General features: G+C 31.6%; 1 protein-coding gene across 2 annotated transcripts; it reads right to left on the reverse strand.

The window, feature by feature from the left end:
- Nucleotides 1-1,448: 1,448 nt before the first annotated feature.
- LOC126879780 (zinc finger protein 271-like) lies at nt 1,449-26,938 on the reverse strand. 2 transcript variants are annotated; one of them, XM_050643032.1, is made up of 3 exons: nt 26,894-26,938; nt 26,556-26,800; nt 1,449-3,787 (listed from the first exon to the last, which is right to left on the reverse strand). In XM_050643032.1, exons 2-3 carry the CDS (start codon nt 26,785-26,787, stop codon nt 1,719-1,721), a joined length of 2,301 nt encoding a protein of 766 aa, XP_050498989.1. In that variant the 5' UTR covers nt 26,788-26,800; nt 26,894-26,938; the 3' UTR covers nt 1,449-1,718. The 2 variants fall into 2 exon arrangements, with proteins under 2 accessions (XP_050498989.1, XP_050498988.1); XM_050643031.1 differs by lacking the exon at nt 26,894-26,938 and having other exon boundaries at nt 26,556-26,886.
- Between the last annotated feature and the right edge of the window lie 566 nt (nt 26,939-27,504).

Below are 27,504 nucleotides of genomic sequence, written 5' to 3' on the forward strand. Positions count from 1 at the left end.
TGTTTTTACTGTTTACCTTTGTTTTCTCTCCTTTATATGTTTAATCCTATTTACCGTGGCCTAGTTTTCCTGTGTATGTTTTATGTTATAATGTCCTGATGGGCCCCTGGACGTGAAGCGTGTGACCCATGTTAATGTGTATGTATATATATAAATTTTCTCTTCTTTTCACTAATTGTTGTATTGATTTCCAACTTTAAATTTATCTATTCTAGTCTATTCAATTGCAAATAATTCATAAACTTTTTACTGCTCCTAATGAGATTAAAAGAACATGTAACTGGCTGTATGGCAAATTGCCAAAGCCATAAAAAAAATGTTTGTCAGGGTGTGAGTGACGACTTGAAGTGCCAAAAATGTTTACCCGTTCTTTACTGCGGTAGTTTCGTGATTCAAAATGGCAAAAAGTATGCCGGGTCGTTCAAAGTGTAAAAAACAGAAATTATGTTTAAAAATCCACAAAAACTTTCCTCTCCGAAAACAAAATTAGAAAGAAAACAACATATAACCGCGAAAAATGTCCTAATCAACCCGAATTTTGTGTTGAAGAGTGCTTTGAAATTGCTCATATGCGAACCAAATTTCTGTATATTACAGAATAAATAAAGGGCTTTTCATTGTTTTCCTCGCATTGCGAGATATGTCGCTGGATTGCGTCTAAAAAGGTGGAATCATTGCATCGCGATGGTTTCCCTTAAATAGGCAGGATTGTTGATATTTGTTTCAGAGTTGTGACTGCATAGCTTCACTGAAGATGCTGAATGGAGATGGTGGCCCACCTCTGAATCAAATAAAAACTGCCTTTATCTTTTTCATCTTTACTCAGATTTGAGTATTTAGAAACTGTCTTTCGGTCCTTTTTCCTAGACGAAAAGAAGGTAAATGCGTGGCCAAAGTGTCCTCTATTTGCTTTCTATTTTCGTCGTCTCTTGTGCTTATATATTGTAAAAGCCGGAGATACAGGATGCAGCCAGAAAGTAGTTTATTAACGAAAAGTCTTAGATTTAAAATATTGTTTATTTTATTTTTATTTCAGTTATTCTAATTGTTTAAAAGTAGTAAACTTTGTATCTAGGGATTTTCGTTGTTTTCCTCGCATTGCGAGATATGTCGTTGGATTGCGTCTCAAAAGGTGGAATCATTGCATCGCGATGGTTTCCCTTAAATAGGCAGGATTGTTGATATTTGTTTCAGAGTTGTGACTGCATAGCTTCACTGAAGATGCATGGGATGCTGAAATAGGCTATATGGAGATGGTGGTCCAACTCTGAATTAAATAAAAACAAAAACTGCCTTTATCTATCTTTATCCGAATAAATAAACTTATTTTCTCTAAGATTCCATAATTATTTTTTTAGAAAAACGTTCTGATTTGCCTTGTGCCGATCGGAGCAACTCAGCGATACACTAGAAATTCTTAGCCAGATATCGGAGACAAAAATTCAAATCACATTTTATAAATAAATATACACTTTATTTAATTAACTTACTACTATTTTTATATTCTAATATTAATTACAAATTAATAATATTTTGGAAAAAAGATATTGTCGCAACTGGGTAACACCTCTAGAAAAAAGTCAGCAGCGAAAGTGTTAAATGTATTTTAAATTCAGCACTCGTTAAAAACTGTTTGTTGCATATTTCACATGTAAACGGTTTTTCACGGGTATGATCTCTTAAATGTCTTTTTAATTCAAAACTTCTTCAAAATTGATTCAGGCAAATTTCACAGGTAACTGGTTTTCCTCAGTATGCACTCTTAAATGCATTTTTAATTCGGATCTCATCGAAAACTGTTCAGTGCAAATTTCACATGTAAAACGTTTTTCTGCAAAATGTAATAATGTATGTTCTTTTAAACGAGAGCTTCGTGAAAACTGTTTTTTGCATATTTCACATGCAAATGGTTTTTCACCGGAATGAACTCTTAAATGCCTTTTTAAATCATAACTTCTTGAGAATTGTTTCGTGCAAATTTCACATGTAAATGGTTTTTCTCCAGTGTGCACTCTTGCATGTTCTTTTAAGTAACAATGCCGTGAAAACTGTTTTTTGCAAATTTCACATGTAAATAGTCTTTCTTCAGAATGCACTGTCATATGTGCGTTTAAATTAGAACTTTGTGCAAACTGTTTGTTGCATATTTCACATGTAAATGGTTTTTCACCGGTATGAACTCTTAAATGTACTTTTAATTCATAACTCTTTGAAAATTGTTTCATGCAAGTTTCACACGTAAATAGGTTTTCTTCAGTGTGAACTTTTAAATGCACTTTTAAATCGGAACTCTGTGAAAACTGTTCGTTGCATATTTCACATGCAAAACGTTTTTCTACAGAATGTACCACTATATGTTCTTTTAAACGATATCTTTGTGAAAACTGTTTGTTGCATATTTCACATGCAAATGGTTTTTCACCAGTATGAACTCCTGAATGTCTTTTTAACTCATAATTGCTGGAAAATTGCTTCTTGCAAATTTCACATGAAATTTCGCCAGAGTGCACTCTTAAATGTCTCTTTAGTTCATAAATTCTTGAAAATTGTTTGTTGCACATTTCACATGCAACTGGGTTTTCCCCAGTATGAACTCGTAAATGTATGTTTAATTCGGATTTCATTGAAAACTGTTCAGTGCAAATGTCACAGGCAAAACGTTTTTCTGTAGAATGTAATACTGTATGTTCTTTTAAACGAATCCTTCGTGAAAACTGTTTGTTGCATATTTCACACGCAAATGGTTTTTCACCAGTATGGACTCTTAAATGTCTTTTTAAATCATAACTCCTTGAAAATTGTTTCATGCAGATTTCACATTTAAATGGGTTTTCTCCAGTGTGACCTCTTAAATGCACTTTTAAGTGGTGGCTCCGTGAAAACTGTTTGGCGCAAATTTCACATTTAAACTGTCTTTCTCCAGAATGTACTACCATATGTGCGCTTAAATTAGAACTTTGCGAAAACTCTTTGTTGCATATTTCACATGAAAATGGTTTTTCACCGGTATGAGTCCTTAAATGTATTTTTAATTCAGCACTCCTTAAAAACTGTTTGTTGCATATTTTACATGCAAATAGATGTTCTCCAGTGTGAACCCTTAAATGCACTTTTAATTCGGAGCTCCGTGAAAACTGTTTGTTGCATATTTCACATGCAAAAAGGGTTTCTCCATTGTGAACTCTTAAATGCACTTTTAATTCGGAACTCCGTGAAAACTGTTTGGTGCAAACTTCACATGCAAAAAGTTTTTCTACAGAATGTGATGCTGTATGTTTTTTTAAACGATACCTTCGTGAAAATTTTTTGTTGCATATTTCACATGCAAATGGTTTTTCGCCAGTATGAACTCTTAAATGTCTTTTTAAACGAGAACTCGTTAAAAACTGGTTGCTGCAAACTTCACACACAAATGGTTTTTCACCAGTATGAACTGTTAAATGTCTATTTAAATCATAAATCCTTGAAAATTGTTTCGTGCAAATTTTACATGTAAATGGTTTTTCTCCAGTGTGCACTTTACTATGTTCTTTTAATCTGGAATGCTGTAAAAATTGTTGGTTGCATATTTTACACCTTAAACGTCTTTTCCTGTTGAGCATTCTTTCACGTGTTTTTAAAACAGGCTTTGTTGTAGACGGTTCAGAAACAATTTCTGATATAAAAGGTTTTTCTGTGGTGTTCACTTTCATGACGTCAGTTAAATACGGGTTCAATTGACTACTTCCATCATCTTCTTGTTTTAATGTATTACTTGGCTCAGATTTTATATCTTCACATGAAAAACCTAAAATCACAATTATCTATTAAATCAATGTTATGGATTGAAACCAAAAATGTATGATTGAAAAGGGCAAAGATGAGCTATGACTATAAAGTTATTAGTTTATAGTATACAGTAGAACCCCGATTATCCGTGTGCGGATTATCTATATCTATGATTTTCTATTACTTATATCAAAATAGTTTTACTTGTAAATACTTGTTTTATCAAAATAGCGTCCCTGTAAATCACTCGACGGAAACTCTATACGCGGAGAGGTAGACACATATGAAAGATTATTTTTTCTGTTGTCTTTTTATGGTAGGGCTATATGTATGGATATATGTACATATGTATTACAATAAGAAATAAAAGTTCGGATTATCCGTGCTTTTCAATTACTCTGTACTATTTGTTGGCAGATATTTCGGATTTAATCAGATTTATCATTTAGTAAAGTACCTTTAAACTTTAAATATAATTTAAAATTGAACCTAATGTAACGAAATACTAAGGGTGACTATTCGTTACAGCATTAAGGGATTACAGTCATTTTGTGCTTGATATCGGCCCAGTCTCTTAATCTGGGGAATTCCATCCGAATTATCTTGCAACGGATAGTACTCTGATGTGTGCACTAAACACCAGTAAAATAGCGCAAAAGACGGAATACATAATGCGTTGTGAAATAAACAGAGATGAAACTAGTAAAGGTGAGAAATTATCAATAGAAACCTATAAATTCACATTATGTTGATAGTTTCCCACATTTAAGCCAAGAACACTTTTTAACACGTGTCAACACGGCACGTCAGAATGCGACATACTAGATATACCTGACACATATCTGTGTTGTAAAACGTGGGTTTATGCTGACATTTTGATGTTTTTAAGTGAAATAGTGGTTATAATATAATGGAACACCTACAAGAAGAGATGGATTGGTTAGATGAAGAAGAGGAAATAGTAGCTGTTATAGTCCAGAGAAATAAGATTTTTCTCGTGACACATCCCCCTCCAGGCCGAAACCAAATTTTTTGAGTAGTATGGACTAGTGATGTAACGAATGTCATTTTTTGAACATTCGCGAATACGAATGCGAATATCTGTTACCGACATTCGCGAATGCGGATGCGAATGCGAATGTCCAGTTTTTTAGATTTGTTTCTATTTTTGTAATGTTTCCTAAATTTATAATGAAAAGTTAATTGATATTTAGTGTAAATCAATCTGAATCTTAAGCTTTATTACATAATACCAAATAATAAAAAAAGTGAAGGCTGATAATGTGATTTTACAAGGTTAAGTTCTATCTATCTATTGTCCTTCATTTGTCCAAAATTAAACGTAGGCCTCCGCCTTATTTTTCCACTCTTCTCGGTTCAGTGCTAATGCTGTCGATTTGGTCCATGCGTATCTTTTTAGGTCATCCGACCATCTCGTCCGTGGTCTGCCCCTTCCTCTTTTGTAGTCCCAAGGTCTCCAGTGAGTTATCGCTTCATTCCATCTTCCGTCTCTTTGTCTGCTGTTGTGTCCTGCATATTTCCATTTGAGAGTAGCTGCATGTTTGAGGTTAAGTTACCTTTTCTTAATAAAAAAAGATGAGAAGTGAATAGATTTTGATTTTATTAACCTAATATTATCTTAAAATTATTTTTTTTTCTGGTTTTCATATTCGCAAAACATTCGCACAAATTTCGCGAATGCGGATGCGAATGCGAATATGCAAAAACATGCGAATATTCGCGAATGCGAATGCGAATACGAATATTCGTTACATCACTAGTATGGACATCTATATTAATAACCTAATGTTTCCTGCAGCCGACTTTAATGATATACATAGTTATAAACAAATGAAGATATATATACAGTGCTGTTTTTGTAACAATAGAGGTTCTGGTACGCAATGTTCCGGGGGGTCTGGTGAGGGTTCATAAACGGGGTCTGCCCCCGGGAAAACTTTTTAAATTTAGCCTCAATAAGGGCGTTTTAAAGCTATTTGGGAGCAAGGAAAAAATTCAGGGAATTTGTTTATAATTTGGTTGTTTTTTATTTTTTGTCCCAAGAGGTGCCGGTACGGCGTACCGTCACAAAAACAGTACTGTATATATATATATATATATATATATATATATATATATATATATATATATATATATATATATATATATATATATATATATATATATTGTACAAATATTTTCGACCGTACTGTGTTAAATAGTGATTTTTTGAATAACGGCAATTCGGTCAGATGAAATAAAACTCTATTTGTTCTAGGTCTCAATATTTCGTCATTATTTGGTGACTTCTTCAGGAGAAAACTGTAAATTTATTAAGATTAGATATGGACAAAAAACAAAAGTTGTAAGTAATGAAATGTTTTGTCTTTTGTCCATATCTAATCTTAATAAATTTACAGTTTTCTCCTGAAGAAGTCACCAAATAGTGACGAAATATTGAGACCTAGAACAAATAGAGTTTTATTTCATCTGACCGAATTGCCGTTATTCAAAAAATCACTATATATATATATATATATATATATATATATATATATATATATATATATACAGGGTGTCCCGAAAAGATTGGTCATAAATTATATCACAGAGTCTGGGGTCAAAAATAGGTTGATTTAACCTAACTTACCTTAGTACAAATGTCCACATAAAAAAGTTATAGCCCTTTGAAGTTACAAAATGAAAATCAAATTTCTCCAATATATCGAAAACTATCAGACACTTTTTATTGGAAATATACGTGTGACATTCTTATGGTAGGAGGATCTTTAAAAAAAATTATAGTCAAATTTGTACACCCCATAAAAATTTTATGGGGGTTTTGTTCCCTTAAACCCCCCCTAACTTTTGTGTGAGTTCCAATTAAATTATTATTGTACTACCGTTAGTTAAACACATTGTTTTTAAAACTTTTTTGCCTCTTAGTACTTTCTCGAAAACCCAGTTTTTATCGAGATATTTTGAATATTTGTCAAATCCACCACATATTTGTATATGGAGATGTACGATTATAGAGATAGAGAGGTAATAATATGAAAATAATATTTTATAATGTTACTTAACCATATAAAAATATGTGGTGGATTTGACAAATATTCAAAATATCTCGATAAAAACTGGCTTTTTGAGAAAGTACTAAAAGGCAAAAAAGTTTTAAAAACAATGTGTTTAACTAATGGTAGCACAATAATAATTTAACTGGAACGTACACAAAAGTTAGGGGGGGTTTAAGGGAACAAAACCCCCATAAAATTTTTATGGGATGCACAAATTTCACTATAATTTTTTTTAAAGATGCTCCTACCATAAGAATGCCACACGTTTATTTCCAATAAAAGGTCTCTAATAGTTTTCGATATATTGGAAAAAATTGATTTTCATTTTGTAACTTCAAAGGGCTATAACTTTTTTTATGTGCACATTTGTACTAAGGTAAGTTAGGTTCAATCAACTTATTTTTGACCCCAGAATCTGTGGTATAATTTATGACCAATCTTTTCGGGACACCCTGTATATATATATATAATCCTAAACCCATTTACCCTAAGGTGTCGGGTGCTTAAATGAAGATAAAAAAGGTAAATTTTCGCTTTTTTCGTCTATTACCAAAAAGTTAAGCATTTTAAACAAATTTGAGAGTAAGAAACCCATAAGTCGTATAAAAAACTTCAATATGGCGTTCGCTGAATATGTTTATCATTATTGGTTGCTTAGAAAACTGCAAAATAAATCATAAATTTTGAGTTTTTATAAATATATATATATATATATATATATATATATATATATATATATATATATATATATATATATATATATATATATATAATCCTAAACCCATTTACCCTAAGGTGTCGGGTGCTTAAATGAAGATAAAAAAGGTAAATTTTCGCTTTTTTCGTCTATTACCAAAAAGTTAAGCATTTTAAACAAATTTGATGGTAAGAAACCCATAAGTCGTATAAAAAACTTCAATATGGCGTTCGCTGAATATGTTTATCATTATTGGTTGCTTAGAAAACTGCAAAATAAATCATAAATTTTGAGTTTTTATAAATATTCGTAACATATGTAAAAATTAACTTAGAACCTTCTTATTACACAGATTGCTGAGACTTCTTATGCTTAAATTATATTTTAAATTTCAAAGCAATTGGTTAAATAGTTTAAAAGTTATTTAATTTGATATCCCAAATTTATTTTCTTTGCAACACTATAAGTCAGAAAATTATGAGGTTACAGTAATATTTCGGACAGTTTATGAAGAACATTTATACTATTATCTTAATTTAAAAAAATGACAAAAAGTAATTTTAGACAGTGTAAAATTATTTTGCAAAAACATGGCGATTTTTTGCTTACTTATAAACAATTCGAATAACTTCTTAACCGTTACCCATAGAAAAATTATTTTTTCATATTTAGAAAGACTTAATTTTTATACACATTTAGAAAGAAAAACAATTGTCCTAGGACAATTAGGGACGAAGTTAGCCCCCCCCTTTTTTTAATTCACATGTTCTTGCAAAATAATTTTGCAATTTTTATAATTATTTTTGGTCATTTTTTTAAATTAAATTAATAGTTTAAATCTTCTTCTTTCATAAACCATCCAAAGTATTACTGTAACTTCATTATTTTCTGACTTATAGTGTTACAAAAAAAAATTAATTTGGGATAAACAAATTAAATAACTTTTTAAACTATTTGACCAATTGCTTTGAAATTTAGGGTATGATTTAGGCACCAGAAGTCTCAGCATTCCGTGTAATAAGAAGGTTCTAAGTTAATTTTTACATAAGTTATGAATATTAATAAAAACTCAAAATTTATGGTTTATTTTGCAATTTTCTAAGCAACCAATAAGGTTGCAACCAAACGCCATATTGAAGTTTTTTATAAGATTTATGAGATTCTTACACTCAAATTTGTTTAAAATGCTTAACTTTTTGGCATAGACGAAAAAAGCGAAAATTTACCGTTTTTTGATCTTCATTGTTTATAACTATGTATTGTTGTATATTTTTTTATGGAAAAAATTTATCAGAGAACACGAAATTATAGATTTTCATCGCCCTGTATATGACCAAAAATTGTAATACGATAATTTAATTAGTAAGCAGTGTTTTCGCGGAAGGTGAAATCGTTAGGTGTTTTGTTAATGGGTTTTGAACGGAATTAAAACAATGTTGCGGTCAGATTATAAAGTACCTTTTATTTCACTTTGCAATGGACAATAAGACATTTTATTAGTTTTTCTTAGAAGGATAGCCGATAAACAAATTTATTGAGTTTAGAATGTCAGATTTTTTGTTTAGCATTTTGAAACAACGAAAAGTAATTTGGGATCTCTGAGAATTTAACAAATTGGAAAGTTGGATACAAAATTAAATTGGTTCTTAAGAAAGGATAATATGGGGTAGTGGGTAGAAAGGATGTTTTGTGATTGGTGGAAAATGATGGATGGAAGTGATGAGAGTGTTGTCTGATTTTGATGAGAGAAAAAATGGGCACTGTGTAAAAAATATCTGGAGAGAGCAGTCCAGTTTTTGAAAAGTGAGAAGTCAGTGTAAAGTGGTGAAGTTGGTCTTTGCGAGCAGAATCAAGTTGAAACGAAATCGTTGACCGAGTTGAGAAGTTAATTTTCCTGGGACCGAGGACGATTCCTGTTTCTGTCTAGAACGAGTAGCCGATTGGTATCTATTTGCACAAGATATCGAGCAGAGAGAAAACTGAGTCGAGAATTCGAGCGAGTCCTGTTGTTTTGTTTGAAGCAGTTTGAACGAGGGACCTTTCGCAACATCCTAAGAGTACGTGTGGAAGAATCGAGGGCGACGCAATACGGGAAAAGAAGTAGAGAAGAAACAAAAAGGTTAGTCAAATCATTTGTGAAACGGAGAGAGTTTGTTTATATCCACACCATATTTGCTTAATTTTTGTATTGAACAGTTCTATAACATAATTAGTCATTCCAAATTTTAAAGAAGAAATAAGTAATCAATTCAAAAAGAGAAAAGTAAATTTTATTAAATTTTGTAAGAATAAATAACGAATTATTTAAATAAAATTTTTTTTGTTAAAACAGAGGAGATATCAAAATTAAAGCTTAATTTAGTAGATGAGAAATAGTTGCAACAAATTTAGATTTTAGCATATTTTTTAAATCCTATGTTTGTGGTATACTGGATAAATAAATAATATTTTTAACATTTATATGGCATTGAGTGTGTTTAATTTCCCTGTTTTGTCCAGGATGGAGTAAGCAACTAGATATACCAGAAGTCACAAACCATAGGTAATGCATCAAAAATAAAATAGCCCTGAGAATAAAGTTTATGAGAAAATTTAATTTAAAATTGGTTTTGTTTTACATAAGCAGTAATTAAAATAATTGAGTAATTAATTAAATTAAGAATTTGCTGATAAATCTCATAAAAGAGAGAAATACAGAGCATAACAGTATATCGTCAAAATCGGCTGCAGGAAACATAAGGTTATTAATATAGATGTCCATACTACTCAAAAAATTAGGTTTTGGCCTGGAGGGGGATGTGGGGTGTGTCACCAACAGGATATTTTTTTCCTTATTTCTCTGAACTATTACTGCGGCATTGTTTGTGCTACGATATGAATCCAGAGGTTCATCCAATAAACGAACTCAGCAATGACGATGAGAGGTGTAAAATGTATATCAGGTTGACTAATTCTTCTACTACATAATTGTTTCTCCATATTTAAACGTATAAATATACTTAATCAATATGTAAACAAACAGGCGGCGGCACGGCCTGGTGGGTATAACCTCACCTTGATATGTTAACACTCTGATGAAAATCTGACCACGTTAGATATTGAAAACACGCGTCAAGACGTGTTAAAGCGTGTCGTCGGTCTCTGACGACACATCACAATAATATCATCATCATCCCATAGTCGTCCACTGCTGAACATAGGTCTCCTCGAAAAACTTCCATTCAGATGTATCCTGCGCTGCTGCAATCCAGTTGGTACAAATCCTCTTTATGTTGTCAGTCCACCTTGTGGGTGGTCTTTCCGGGATTTCTTTCTTTCCACAATAATATGTATAGATCTATTTAAAATAACGTAACAGATATTTCTATGACACGTGTTAATGCGTGTTAACACGACGCTTGTTAAAAATGTGTCCTTGGCTTTAGACGTATCGAATAGTGACACAAGAATTTTATAAAATTCTCCTGGAACAGTTTGACTCAACGACTTAAATAATAAATTAACAAATGCCTTACTGGAAAGTCAAAACAAATACTGTCCTAGAACTCAAAAATAAGATAAGATCAGCCAAAATATCGTCCAACTAATGCAGAAAAGAAACGAGAAATGCGAAACGAGACGGAAACTAAAGCTGATGAACTTCAAAAATTAAATAAAGAAATATCCAAAGCTGTTAGACAAGACACTCGAAAATACAACGAAGAACAAAGCAAACATACCATTGAGAACAATAGAAGTATGAAAGTATTGAGAAGAAGACTAAGAACAGGGACAAGGCAGATAATAAAGATTAAAGATAGAAATGATCATCTTACAACCAATAGAGAGGAAACCCTTAAAATATTTGAAGACTTCTACAAATTGCTGTACACAAGCCAACACAAAGTAAATAGCAAAGAAGATCAAGTACTGGTGCAATCAAAATCAGAGGCACTTGCCTACTTAATAAAAATTTTTTGCAAAATTTACAATTTTCAAGTTATTTGGGATTTGAAACTATGCATTTTTCATTGAAAAAACTCACGTTTATAACCGTTTTTCATGAATAACTTAAAAGAATTTAATTTTATAGAAAAAATTCATTAGGAACAAAATTGTGGCTAATAAAAAAAAAACAGAGATTCGTGTCGGAAAGACCTAGGCAAACCCAATAACTACTGAGTTATTGCTCTTTAAGCCAAGCCGCACACCAAAGAAACATGAAACGAAAAACATGAAACATGAAACGAAAAACATGTTTCATGAAAAGAAAACACTGCTAAACAAATCTCAAAGTCCGCCTACCAATGAAACGAGTGTGATTCATGCTCATGACACATTTTTATTTTCGGAGAGTTTCATAAATGGCCGGACATATATTTGTTTAGCAGTGGTTTATTTCCATGAAACGTAATTTACGTTTCATGTTTCTTTGATGTACGGCCTGCCTAAAAGATGGTTATTTTCAAAGAATCTCGAAATGGAGAACCTTCAATCTCAAATAACTCGAATGTGGTGCAATTTTTTGGGAAAACTTCAGAGACATCTTTTAAAGTTCATTAAAAAATCTTTCAAATAAGCTCTGTTAAAAGTTTTTTGCGTAAGAACTGACTGACTTATGACGAAAATAAAGTCGCTCTCGCTTTTTTCTTTTTGAAATGTAAAAATTAAACCCTCGTCATTACAATCCTAATAGAAATGAATAGCTTCCCACTTGAAATTAACTTTATTTAGGTATAATTGATACGATCCATGTGATTCGACAAGTTTGGAATGCTTAGTTCAAAAAAAATAGTTGATTAAATCGAAAATTTTTGTTTAATTCATTAATATTTTTTGTATTTTGACAAGAAAATAGCTTTGTTTTTTTTTATTAGCTACAATTGTGTTCTAATGGTTTTTTCTATAATATTAAAGTTAATCACGAAAAAAGGTTATAAAACGTGAATTTTTTTAATGAAAATTGCATAGTGTCAATCGCAAATAACTTGGAAAGTGTCAATTTTGCAAAAAAAATTATAGAACAAAAATTTACTCAGAATTGGTCGCTTTATTGATTTTCATAGTTATTTTGATTACAAAATTTTCATCCCCTAGATTGGGTTGTTTTCATCGCAGGGGCAAAAGCGCAGTTCGGCATAGGGTAGATTTTGATAAAGTTTATAATTACTACCTCAATCCAAATTTTCAAGGAAATCGACCTTGGTTCTCAAAATTCCACGAGAAAATGGCTGTTGATTGGACTAATATGCATTTTGTACATTGTACCGGGTGTCCCAATAAGAATGGCTCTCGGCCATATCTCAGGAACCGTTTATAGTAGAGCTTTGAAATAAAAAATTTTATAACAAAATTTGCCTCAGGAAAAGCCTGGAAATTATTTTCATAATTGTGGGTCCACCGCTAGAGGGCGTAATTGAATATCAAAAATAAAAAAATCTAAATTTTACAAACTTTTCCTAATGAAGGGGCACTGGAAATCCGATTATTGTATTCTTCATCAAATTCTGCGCATATTTAATTTAACAAGTTTAACTCTACCTTTGCAAATAAGAGGTGGGGGTGAGTGGGAACCTTGTTATGAAAAAATGGCTGTAAGTCCGGTTCTGCTAAATCAAATTTTGAAAACTGGGTCTTGCTGAAGACAGATCTTTTTCTTCAATGTAAGCGTGATAATTTTGAACCATCCTAATAAGTAATAAGCCAGCTGGGAGGCGTTATTTAATTTTTTTCAGAAATCTAGTTTTCTTTGGAAAATATTAAATACAAGTATGCATTTTTAATCATACTTTATAAAATTAGATTAAATTATCAATAGAATAGCGAAAACCGCATGTCGATACCTTTTTTCTATCTCAAGATATCTCGAGAAACGTGTAAATTTTATACATAACTGTTACTATCACCGGTAAACTAAGTTAATGAAAAGTAGTGTGCTGTGGAAAAAAACAAAATAACATTTTCCAGATGTCAACGTATAAAAATATAATTAATTAAAATAACAATATAAAGAGAAAAAAATACTATTAAAATTAAATATAACACAGAACAAAAAGAACTACTTAGTGACGACCTAAATATTCAAATTGTTGCCCATCATACACTACTCTAGAATACATTATCCAGAGAATACTAAACGTCATTCAAAGCATATCGAGAGCAGAAATTGAGACTGCTGTTCAATCTACTCTTGAAAGAGTAAATGTTTGCAACGAAAATGATGGGCAAAAATTTGAACGTTTATGTCATCACTAAATAGTTGTTTTTATTTCTTTGTAATAGGGCTTTTCAACGCTTCTCATTTGTTTCGAGCCTCTGTCATATGCCGTATAATCCGTGTATAATATTAATATACGAGATATGAACGAGGCTCGAAACAAATGAGAAGCGTTGAAAAGACCTAATATACGTTGACAGCTGGAAAATGTTTCTTTGTTGTTTCCATAGCACACTACTTTTAATGAATTATTTCGTTTACCGGTGACAGTAACAGTCATGTTTTTAAATTTACACGTTTTGTGAGATATCTCGAGATAGAAAAACGGTATTAACATGCGGTTTTCGCTATTCTGTTGCTAATTTTGTCTAATTTTGTAATATGGTATTAAAAATGCATGTTTGTATTTAATATTTTCCAAGGAACACTAGATTTCTGAAAAAAGTTAAATAACGCCTTCTAGCTGGCATATTACTCAGTAAGTTGGTTCGAAATCATAACTTTTACATTTATGAAATAGATATATCTTCAACAAGATCAAGTTTGCAAAATTTGATTAAGCAGAACCGGACTCACAGCCAGTTTTTCATAACAAGGTTCCCACTCACCCCCACCTCTTATTTCCAAAGGTAGACCTAAACTTGTCAAATCAAATATGCGTAGAATTTTATGAAGAATACGACGATTGGATTTCCAGTGAACCTTCATTAGGAAAATTTTGTAAAATTTATATTTTTTAATTTTTGATATTCAATTACGCCCTCTAGCGGTGGTCCCACAATTATGAAAATAATTTCCAGGCTTTTCCTGAGGCAACTTTTGTTATAAAATTTTTTATTTCAAAGCTCTACTATAAACGGTTCCTGAGATATAGCCGAGAGCCATTCTTATTGGGACACCCGGTACATATCAGCATTATGGACACCTGCCACTAGCATAACCAGATCTGTATGTGCCTCCAAAGATATGCCACACCATACCATCATACCTCCACCACCAAACCATAATCTAGGTCTAGTAGTTAAGCAACATTGGGCATAGAGTTCTCGATGCCTTCTCCACACTCTTTGGCGACCATCAGTTAAATATCTCATAAATAGAGATTCGTCTCTAAACAGAACGTTTCTCCAATCTTCCTTATCCCAATCTGCATATAATGATAGAATTCTGAGAGTTGTCTCTGATGAGCTGTATACAATAAAGGATCTGTGGCAGGTACAGTGGAACCTCAATTATTCGTCTCTCCATTAACCGTCTCCTTACATAACTTGTATTGAGTCATCATCATCATCAGTAGCTCGACCACCCTTTTTGGGTCCTGGCTTGTTCTAGGATTTTCCGCCATTCTGTTCTGTTCCTTGCTTTGTTCTTCCAGTGGGTAATCTCAAGCGTTTTCAGATCTTGTTCCACGTATCTAAGTTTGGATCTTCCCTTTCTCCTTTTCTTGGGACTTTCTCCCTACTGGTGTTTGCTTCATTATATGTTTTGGTGTGTCGGTCTCCAACATTCGTTCAACATGGCCCATCCAGTGCAGACGTCCGATCTTTATGAATGTTATGACGTCGGGTTCGTTGTATGCTGCGTATAGTTCAAAATTATACCTTCTGCGCCATACGTCATTTTCTTTCACCCCCTTATATATGTGTCTAAGGATTTTTCGTTCAAACGTACCTAATAAGTTCTCATCGCTTTTCGACAGTGTCCATGTCTCTGATCCATATATAAGGACCGGTTTTATCAGGGTTTTGTATATTTTGCATTTGGTTTTTCTAGTGATGTTGTTAGATCTTAGATGTTTAATGAGTCCATTATATGTTTTATTAGCAATATGTATTATTCTCTTAACTTCTTCGCTGACATTGTTATCTGCGGTAAGTAGTGAACCTAGATATGTAAAATTTTTTACGCTTTCGATGTTATAGTCACCTATTGTCAGATTCTGTAGGTTTCTTTGGCCTGTCGATTTGCTGGCCTTCATGTATTTGGTTTTTATTTCATTAATATTTAGGCCACTGTTTTGTGCCGCTCTTTCTATAGCATTAAATGCTTCTATCATTTCTCTTTTGCTTCTAGCTATGATATCAACATCATCTGCAAATGCCAATATTTGTACACTTTTTGTTATTATTGTTCCTCTGGTGTTAACTTTTGACTCTCTAATTATTTTCTCTAATGTGATGTTGAATAGAATACAGGATGGGGCATCTCCCTGTCGTAGGCCCGTTTTAACATGGATTGTATCTGTTGGTGCGTTTTGAATTCGAACCCCCACTTTAAGTGTGTCTTTTACTATATCAATTAGATGAGTTGGAATATTAACTCTTTCAGGGCGTTGATCAGAAATTCTCGATGGATACTATCATAGGCACTCTCAAAGTCAATCTAGTCTTCTCCAAGATTTGTCTCAAAACGAAGATCTGATATATTGTGGACTTCTGCCTGCAGAAGTATTGAGTACATAAGCAAAACATTGAGTCATCAATTCATTTTTTTGAGCATTGCGATAAGCCAAATGAAATTCGCTGACATGTACAGTGCGGTAACAAATGAAGTTATGGCTGAATCAACTGTTTTGTTTTCGTTGCCTAAAGATGACAAACGAATGGTTAATTTGTGATGAGGAAGCAAACAGCTATCGATTGCTGACAGATGATGAAATCGTTGAAATGGCAAAACAGAGGCTGACGAAACAGGTTCAGAAGCTGACACAAACTTGGAATTTCGATGGATGTCGATGATGTTTTTGCAATTGGCAAAGATTTGCCTAAAGATGCTAGAGAAGCTGCATCGCACATGCAACCATTCATCGAGTGGTATTCTCGACAAGAAGAATGCAATATAGACCGGTCTAGTTAGACAAAAATAGGAGTGAGGCTACAATAATTACCATCAAGCTGAAAATTGGCAGGATTGTTCAAAATACCATCATAAATGAAATCTAAAAAGTCCTCATAAATCCGACCCCTGCTAAAAAATTTACGCGGGGTCAAAGGTCACCAAATATGGTTTTTAGCGATTTTCAGCGAAACGGTAAGTTTTATCGTAAAATTAGTTCTAACAAAAAATGTAGAATAGATAATTATCTATAAAAAATATCTTAATAGTTTTTTTCCTAAGAGGCACTGTTTTTGAGATACAACGACTCAAAGAGTTGAAAGACTTCTAATCGTCATAATATAATGTATTAGTACACCAGGTATATACATCACTGAAGCTGTAATACAAGTAAACATAATATTCTACGGTCAACTTAACTTATATTACACATAATAATATAAAATTATAAATATGATAATGTTTCTACTATACAGCTTGCGGTCTACCGAGGGATGCAATCCATAAAAGCTGTATTATATTACAGTGCCAACAAAAAAATCTTTACAAAGTGAATGTAACGCGAAAATAATAAGAATTATTTGAATTTTGCGGCTTAATCCCAACAAAAATACACAACAAAATACAACAAATGACAAAGTATTAACTTATAATAATTCTTTTTACTTATGCGCCTTAGTTCAATTTGAAAAGATGGGTTTTGTCGGAATAAACACGTTCGTCAGCTAATCTAATCACTCTACCTATTCTCTTCTCCGAAGGGTTTGAACATAACAATGAAAGACAACTTTCTAGGCAAAATGTTTATTTATAAAATTACACCGTAATTTTCCTGGGTGGCGAAATCCTTCAGGTAGATGACACCCTCGAGGTATTAATTAGTCTTGAGTACTACTCCGGAGTGAAAATACGTGTTAAACCTATATTTTTTTATCGTGTATTTCGTGTTATTTTCATTGTTATAACAAAAATGTCAGAATATTGTTTTATTTGCGCGTATTTGCGCGTATTATTTGACGTAATGATAATTGAAACAGCCATAGAGCAATTCAATTTAACAAATAAAACTATTGTTTTAGGTGAAGATGTAGACTTGCTCGTATTACTCACTGGTAGAACTCCAATCGAAAAAACTATCTTTTTTTAAAACCTGGAAAAGCTCAACACCAATCGGAAATATATTCATCGAAAAGTTTATCTACTTTTGCAAAATGTCAAAATCATATACTATTTTTACACGCAATAACTGGCTGTGATACGACATCTGCATTTTTCAGGAGGGGTAAAACGACTGTTTTTAAAATGTTTGAAAAACAAGATTTACTTGAATGTGCTGAAGTTTTAAAAAAAACTAATTCAACTCCACAAGAAGTTATTTCCAACGGAATTAGCTTTCTTCTCTCTATGTATGGAGCGCCTAAGAAAACTACGTGCTTAGATAAGTTTCGATATGCATGTTTTTTTAAAAGTACTCGAAACAAAAAACAAGTGTAGGTATCTTGTCATCCAACCTCAGCGGCTGCTCATTAACATCTTTTTCGGGTATATTACCAAGTTCAAGTGTGGCTTGGTTATCAGCTAGATCCAAAAGACTGGGGATGGAAGTTAGTCGACAGTTCATTAGAACCAATTCAAACTTTACTCCCCCCTGCGCCGGAAAAACTCCTGAACACAATTTTTTGCAACTGTAAAAAGGGATGTTGCGCTAAATGTGGTTGCAAAAAAGTTGGACTGTTTTGTTCGGTAGCATGCACTAATTGTCAAAACCGGTCGTGCTCCAATGTTGAATCACCAACAATTGAGGATTCATTTGATTCTATCGAGGAGCCATGCGATGTGTCATTATTGGGACAATTAACTTGCACCCAGAATGAACAAGAAGAGGAAGAAGAACAATGAGAAGAAGAACAAGGGAAGCAGAAGTATTAGAAAATTATGAACCAGTTTGATAAATTTCCCTTTTTTTTTTTAATTTATACCGCTTTATATAAAGTTTAATCATTTTTAACCCTTGCCAATATCAATTATTAAATAGCTTTAAATTAAACAGAATCATAACAGATCCGTGGAATAGGCCTGCTGGGGAAACCACGTTAAAAAAACGCGCTAAGTACACTACCTCAAAGGTGGTGTGGAAACGTGTGCGCATATATTATGACGATTACCACTTTTTGAATCGTTATATCTCAAAAACGGTAGCTCCCAGGAAGAAAAGTAATAAGACATTTTTTATAGATAATTATCTAATCTACATTTTTGTTAGCACTAATTTTACCATGAAACTTACCGTTTCGCTGAAAATCGCTAAAAACCATATTTGGTGACCTTTGACCCCGCGTACAATTTTTAGCAGGGGTCGGATTTATGAGGATTTATATTTTCCCGTAATATTAATAAATAAATAAATAAATGAGGACTTTTTAGATTTCATTTATGATGGTATTTTTAACAATCCTATCAATTTTCAGCTTGATGGTAATTTTTGTAGCCTCGGATGCGTAAGTTGACCGGAGTAATAAAGTAGATTGCATGATCTTAAGCTGATTAAGAAATTCAGCCCTTGCAAAATGTGAAGCATCAGTAAGACAAACAAAGATTTCAGAATATTTTAAACCAAATTCAACAATATTAACACAAACACAAATTCCTCTTATATTATCAAACAAAATATATAATAATATATACATTTGAGAGTTGTATTATCAATTTTTAACTTGTTTTAATGTTCTGCTAACCGTCTTTTCGATTATCTGTCATACCCTTGATCCGGTGCCCTGACGGATAATCGAGGTTCTACTGAACTATGATAATAGATTTTGTTCTCTTAATGTTCAAAGTACGGGGTAGGATGAAACTATGGCACCACTAACATCTGCCAGTCTCCTAGTTAAGGCTGTAGCAGTAACTGTCAGCTCTAGAAGCACTTGGGAGTCTGAGAAACCGATCTTCCATGGTGTTTATTGACCTTGGTCTTCCTTGTACGGGTATTCTTGAGTAAGAACTAATTTCTCGAAATCTTTTAAAGCATCGGATAGTCATACTTTACGGAACACGAAGCATATCTTCGACATATCAAATGGAACGCCCATCTTTATAAAGAGCAAAATCCACTGACCGCATTACAAATTACTCTTTGATATTAAAAACAAACCTTTTTTATTAAAAAAATTTTTCTTTCCCAAAAAAACAGCAACCACACACCAAAAAGGAATATAATCAATTTAACAAGCATTATTTTATGAGGGTAAGCACAAAATTTAGGGCCAATGCTTTTTAAATGCACTAATTTTTTTTTCGAATTCTGAAGAAACTAATACATATTTTTAAAAAGTTTAAACGCAGAATGAAAGATTACATTATTACCGAGGGCTGAAAATCCCTTAAAATAAACAAAAAGTATCTTTTATTAGAAGTAAGTTCTTAATCTTCTTTTTCACCCATGCAACTTATTAAAATAAACATTATAGGTAGAAGTTTTCAGGGACATTCTGCCCTCGGTAATAATGTAATCTTTCATTCTGCATTTACTTAAATTTTTCAAAAATACTAGTATCAGTTTTCTCAGGATTAAAAAAAATAATGTGTGTGTACTTTGTATGTACGTAAGAAGTTATACTTCTATTGTATAATTTTAACGAAATAAATATACTTCACAGTTTATTTGTATTTTATATAAATATTAAACTAACTTTAATAATTACCTACCACTTTCAAAAATTGTTTATTAAAACAATACCAAAAATTATAAAAAAAAATATATAAATCGTCGGAGATTTGAACCGGAGACCTCCCGATCTCTGGTCCAATGCTCTACCAACGAAGCTATCAAGCCCTGTCTAGGTGACGCTTCGGATATTATTACACATCACGGTGACAAATAGATCAAGTGAAGGATAAAAATGTTCTAATAGATACTTTATTATCTTATTCCCGAGGAAGACAAATCCAAAGACACAAAAATTATAATAAATAATACATTTACTAAAAACACTAATATATTATTTTAATGACTTATTTGCGCTGATACATACATAACTTGAAAGATTAGCAACGAATTACATACTGTCTGTGTGCACATGCGCCCAGAATAATAAAATTTCACCCTCACGCCTAAAGAAGTATAACTTCAAAAAATAAATGCATTTAAAACCATTGGCCCAATAATAAATATACATACAGTTGAGTCCACGAGTCTTTACCAGTGCGTCATTAATACAGGCGAGATAAAACACATATTTGATAACTCAAATTTTAACCCCTAATAGGAGCAGTAGCTACTTACTGTCATTGCTGTTGCGTTTTAGTCCAGAAAGCCACTGCGCATCCGCTAGGAAAAATATTCCGATTCGGATTTTTTGCACAATCTTACTCAAAAAGGACCCCTTTTAACAAATTTGCATGTTGCCAGGACCAAAAGTGGGTAAAAATTTTTTTAAATGTTTTTTTAAGTTATACTTCTTTAGGCGCGATTGAGACTGAGGGTGAATTTATATTGATCAGCGCGCATGCGCACACCGACAGTATGGTATTAGTCATTATACGGGCTCTGATTGGGTGTTGAAATGATCTGTCAATAATAAATAATTGTTCAATATAAAGGTAAACAAATGTATAATATATTAGTTTTACTGTTGTGAGGACAGACACAAAAAAGTTTATAATTGTAGTGACATTTAAATAGTTTTTAAAAGCAACAGGTACGTAATAATTGTAAATGTGTCATAGGTACCTACCTATTTGAACCTACCAAAATACATAGTATGTAATACTTTTATTTACATAATTTGATTACCATCAAAATTTCTATCAATGTTCACCTAATATATTGTTTTCTTACTCTATGTTTTGTTGTATTTTTTCAATTCTAAATCATTTCAATTCAAAATCAAAATAATTTAATTTAATTCAAAAATGTCAAAAGCTTAATCCGTTTAGTTAGTCGATATTTGCACATAATGACACATTGCCTCCGTGGCGAAGCGTGTAAGGCGAATGAACCCCAATATACCAACCGCGCTGATAGCTGGTTCGAATCCCAATAAAAACTTTTATTTTTTTATTTTTTTTTATACATTTTATGATTTTAAGTATATGTATTATATAATTTTATTTTCAGAAAATACGTATTTAGTTAAAAAAATTTCCGACAATTAATGTTCAGAAATCATTTGTGGCATTTTTAATGTGTTTGTGTGTGTTTTATTCTTTTATTATTTTAATTTTTGGCACTGTTTTAATAAAAATGTTTGAGAAGTAGTAAGTATAAATTAGTTTAATATTTAAATAAAATATAAATACAAAGTATATTAATTTCGTTTAAATCGTATAATAGAAGTATAACTTCTTACGTGCGTACAAAGTACACACACATTCTTTTTTTTTTGTTTTTTTTCCTACAATTTTGTTTTTGCATGGAACAAAGTTTTTTTAGGTTTTTTGGATCATTCCAAACAGAAAAGGTCTTTAGTGACTTTTCTATAAAGTTGATAGTTTTTGACATATAAGCGATTAAAAATTGCGAAATCAGCCATTTTTAACCCTCAAAAACTACAAAAAAAATTCTGCTTATGGACGATAAACGCTATCCCAAACTTTGTTACAATCAACAAATACGATTAGTAGGTTTAGCAGATGAAGCATATAATTGGGCAGCACAGGTTAAAGGTATGTTTGATTTCATTGATTGTACAGATATATGGATTAATCTCAGTCTTACTTTGCTTAATAAAAATAAGAAAACTGCTAAAATTTTATAACAAATTGCATGAAATGGACATAACTTTATCTCAGAGGTCTTCTTTTCTGTCTTTCTACCCTACATTTAAAGCATATAGAACCCCAAACCCTTACCTATTACTTAAACTGCCAATACAGGTCACGCGGACTATAACCCAACTGAGACTGTGTAATAAATTTCGAATTTTAATCACCTATAAGGGATGTTGTTCTGAAGCTATTTCCTTGTGGCATTTTATGATTAATTATTTATATGGGAAATAAGCCACAATTAAAATGAAAAAAATAATTTTATTAACGTTTAAAGAGGAAGTCAATAGAAAGAAAATACCAAGATTAGTAAGTCAATAATATCGAGCTAGTACATATTTTATATTTTAGTACATATTACTTATATATCTAGTATTATTAATATATTTATAATTTAAACCTGTTACAAGTCAGAATTTGGTATTATTTTTTGAGAGTAAATTAAATGTAAGACCAAATACTTACGATGTCGGGATAGTATCACAAGGTTTTTTCCTGGTTTTCCCTTGTGATTTACTATGAAGTCTCTAACGCGAGAATTTTACTGTCGTTGCATTTGGTTGTCTTTTTAAAGACAGATCACATGCTATAATTTTTTTGTGACGGATATTCTTGAGTTAGGGTTGATTTCATGTAATCGAATGACCTATCTTTCAGTAAGTCGTCCCAGGAACGCAACTCATAAATATTGGCAATATCATTTTAAAGTCTTCTACTTTAAAATGTATAATATATGTATGAATTGCCAATATAAATGAGTCAGATTAAATAAATTATTAGAAGAATTTTTTTGCTTAGCAACAACACTTTTGTTTATTCTAGTAATATTTTGTATTTTGACAACGGCACCCGATTTGGGCGTCGAAACGTTAATAAAATTATTTTTTTCATTTTAATTGTGGCTTATTTCCCATATAAATAATTAATCCTATAAGGGATGTTACTATTCTATCGATCCAGATAATATTTGCACTGCCTGTAACACAAGACAACTCGAAACTATTGATCACCTTCTATTTAACTGTCCTATCTATAGCCCTATGAAACCAGTAGTTATTTGTTTTCAAAGCATGGATTCACTATTAAATGCTCTTGATAATCTCACTCCCAACAACGCTAAAATCATTGCGGGGTACATATGGAACATTTTAAAACTCAGAGCGTTTATCTTGAATGAATAATTTTTCTCATATAAGTTCCATTGTGCAATTCTATATTTACCGTTTATTTATATGTATGTTTACATTTTTTTTGTTTGTAATTTTTGTATCACTATTATTCGTCTCTTTGTAACGTAATTTTGTCATGTGTGTATTACTCATTTAATACCTATTTATTTTGTTATACTATCTCTGCATGCCACTATACGTATTTGTTCAAAAAATTTTATTATTGTATTGTCGAACAAACCTCTTGCTATGGACTTATTGTATTCCAAGAAGCAATAAATATTATTATTATTATTATTATTATTATTATTTGAACCTACCAAAATACATAGTATGTAATACTTTTATTTACATAATTTGATTACCATTAAAATTTCTATCAATGTTCACCTAATATATTGTTTTCTTACTCTATGTTTTGTTGTATTTTTTCAATTCTAAATCATTTCAATTCAAAATCAAAATAATTTAATTTAATTCAAAAATGTCAAAAGCTTAATCCGTTTAGTTAGTCGATATTTGCACATAATGACACATTGCCTCCGTGGCGAAGCGTGTAAGGCAAATGAACCCCAATATACCAACCGCGCTGATAGCTGGTTCGAATCCCAATAAAAACTTTAATTTTTTTTATACATTTTATGATTGTAAGTATATGTATTATATAATTTTATTTTCAGAAAATACGTATTTAGTTAAAAAAATTTCCGACAATTAATGTTCAGAAATCATTTGTGGCATTTTTAATGTGTTTTTGTGTGTTTTATTCTTTTATTATTTTAATTTTTGGCACTGTTTTAATAAAAATGTTTGAGAAATAGTAAGTATAAATTAGTTTAATATTTAAATAAAATATAAATACAAAGTATATTAATTTCGTTTAAATCATATAATAGAAGTATAACTTCTTACGTGCGTACAAAGTACACACACATTCTTTTTTTTTTGTTTTTTTTTCCTACAATTTTGTTTTTGCATGGAACAAAGTTTTTTTAGGTTTTTTGGATCATTCCAAACAGAAAAGGTCTTTAGTGACTTTTCTCTAAAGTTGATAGTTTTTGATATATAAGCGATTAAAAATTGCGAAACCACTCTTTTTGAACCCTCAAAAACTATGTGAAAAACTTAAAATTTGAATGTTGCCAAGGTAGGTAAATATTCTTTAAACATCAATTAATGAAATCCCGAAGAGTTTTTTGCAATACAGTATTCAAAACTCCTTTGTTTTTTAATTTCTAATCATGCGTGCGCGACACTATTTTCCACCGTTGCATGTGTATACAGTATGGTGCAAATGAAAGGAATAAATTCGTTATTTCGTAAACCGGCAACTTTAAGGAAAAAACCCGAAACAGGTCGATTTTTATTTTTAAGTTATGATATTGTGGCATATATGGTATACTAGTGTGACGTCATCTATCTGAGTGTGATCGACATAATTGATGATTTTTTAAATGAGAATAGGGGTCGTGTGGTAGCTCATTTGAAAGGTTCTTCAATTCTCTAACCAGTAATGTAAACATTTACATAATTATTTATACAGGGTGTCCAAAAAAATTTTATTAACCTCTAACTACCTGCGCATTAAGTTATACCACAACTACACGCGTGGCATACTTTATATGCCACAAGAAAATACACTTAAAAACAGCGGATTTGTTTTTTTTTTGAAAAAAAAACACTTGGTTGTTTGATATAAACCTTATTCGGCATCAGTGAAGACTTGGAGTTCCTTCTCAGTAAGCCAATTGGGATTTATAACTAGAATCATGGAATAACTGGATTCCATGATAAATAAAATTACTAATAAAAAAATTTTTAAAATGTGATTTTTTACAGGAGAAAAAGTATTGTTTTCAAAGAAAAATATATTTTATGCCATAATGACTAAAAAAGAATTAAAATATGTACTTATAATACTATGTATATTAATATAATCATGGCGTATATTGTCCACCACCGGAAACAACAAATAATAAACTGTAAATTACGATCTTCCCAGAACGCCGATTATAACGAAACTAAAACCAAATTGTAAAGCACATTCCTGTAATAGGTTAGAGAGATAAACAAGGTCAAAAATGCAATTTTTAAATATATTTGCAGTAGAATTCTTATATCTGGCGTACAAAATACGCCAGCGCGTGTAGTTAAAGGTTAAATTAAATTATTTGACAAAAAAAGAAGTAGAAGGACACCGTATAAATAATTATATAAATGTTTATATTACTGAATAGAGAATTCAAGAACCTTTCAAATGAGCTAGCACACAACCTCTATTCTCATTTAAAAAAAAATCATTGATTATGTCATCACGCCCAGATGGATGACGTCACTAGTATACCATATATGCCACAATATCATAACTTAAAAATAAAAATCGACCTGTTTCGGAATTTTTCCTTAAAGTTGCCGGTTTACGAAATAACGAATTTATTCCTTTCATTTGCACCATACTGTCAGTGGAAAATAGTGTCACGAACGCTTGATTAGCAATTAAAAAACAAAGGAGTTTTGAATATTGTATTACAAAAAACACTTCAGGATTTCATCAATCGATGTTTAAAGAATATCTACCTACCTTGGCAACATTCAAATTTTCAGTTTTTCACATAGTTTTTCAGGGTTAAAAATGGCCAATTTCGCAATTTTTAATCGCTTATACATCAAAAACTATCAACTTTAGAAAAATGTCACTACAGACCTTTTCTGTTTGGAATGATCCAAAAAACCTAAAAAAAACTTTGTTCCATGCAAAAAAAAAAATTTTAGGAAAAAAAAACGTTTAAAAAATTTTTGACCCACTTTTGGTCCTGGCAACATACAAATTTGTTAAAAGGGGTCCTTTTTGAGTAAGATTGTGCAAAAAAAAAATCGGAATATTTTTCCTAGCGGATGCGCAGTGGCTTTCTGGGGTATTTAGTAAATTTCAATTTCCGACTTATTATTGACTTATTTCGTATGCTGTAAGTGATGACGCACGGGTAAAGACTCCTGGACTCGACTGTATACATACAATATACATCAATTTTTTTTTATTTATTTACCTTCCTCCTTCATTTGTTTCTCTTCAAATATCTGAGGTGTATCATCTTGTTCTATTTCAGTCTTTATGAAGATTTTATTTAAGTCTAAATAATCCAATGTATTATGCGTACTTTCTTCCTTGGGTTCTTCCATAGCCTCAATTTTAACACTATCCGAAAAACAATTATCCATCTCATAATCTACTGTTTCAATTTTACACAGCTTTTCACTAAACTCTTGTTTTACTTCCATTTACCAGATTTACCTTGAACAGAAATATATTTACCAAACTAATTCTAAAATGATGCTTAATTTATCTCAAAAAACTCAAAATCAGCAAAATCTCAAGCCCACATACATAAATATTAAGGTTATGTTTGGTTTGGACCGTCAAATGTCAAATAATGTCAAATACTGACTCGAGACTCGATTCTAGATCCTGACCCATTACTTAGCGGCATGTAATTTGTGTTGCCTATATAAAATTGAATCGCGAAATAGGCCTGTTTATTATTCAAAAAATATTACAAATGCATATACAAATCAATGTAGCTACTGCCTGAATAATTATAGTAACGTTTAAAAAATATACATCACTTTAATACAATTCGTGTTTTTTTCTGGTTCACTGAACTAAATAAGTATTTTAAAGTTCATCTAAAGGCAAGCGTCCACAATTTTTTCAATCGGAAACAATTTGGTGTTGAAGGAAAACTTGCTTTTACTTTGGATGTCTGGGTTAGGCCTTTTTTGGACCAATTATACTATACTACCTTCGTAACTTTGGAACCGTTCATTTTAGAAGGGTTATGCATGGGCCTTTTTTATTTCAAATTTAATGTAGAACAATTTTGTGTAGAAGGTTGTTCATGCTAAACCGCTTAGTTTTAGAAATATTGACGAAAAACGTAAAATACTACGAATTTGCAGATTTCTCCCCCTCTCCCCCTAAAACCCGACGCTCAAAAT

This window comes from Diabrotica virgifera, chromosome 2 (assembly GCF_917563875.1).
Source record: "Diabrotica virgifera virgifera chromosome 2, PGI_DIABVI_V3a".
Taxonomy (NCBI): Eukaryota; Metazoa; Arthropoda; class Insecta; order Coleoptera; family Chrysomelidae; genus Diabrotica; species Diabrotica virgifera.

Excerpts from the sequence above, each read along its gene's own strand:
- LOC126879780 (XM_050643032.1), bottom strand. The coding sequence starts at position 26,787 with ATGGAAGTAAAACAAGAGTTTAGTGAAAAGCTGTGTAAAATTGAAACA. Across the intron at positions 3,788-26,555 it reads GAAACAAATGAAGGAGGAAG|GTTTTTCATGTGAAGATATA; the intron begins GTAAATAAATAA and ends TTGTGATTTTAG.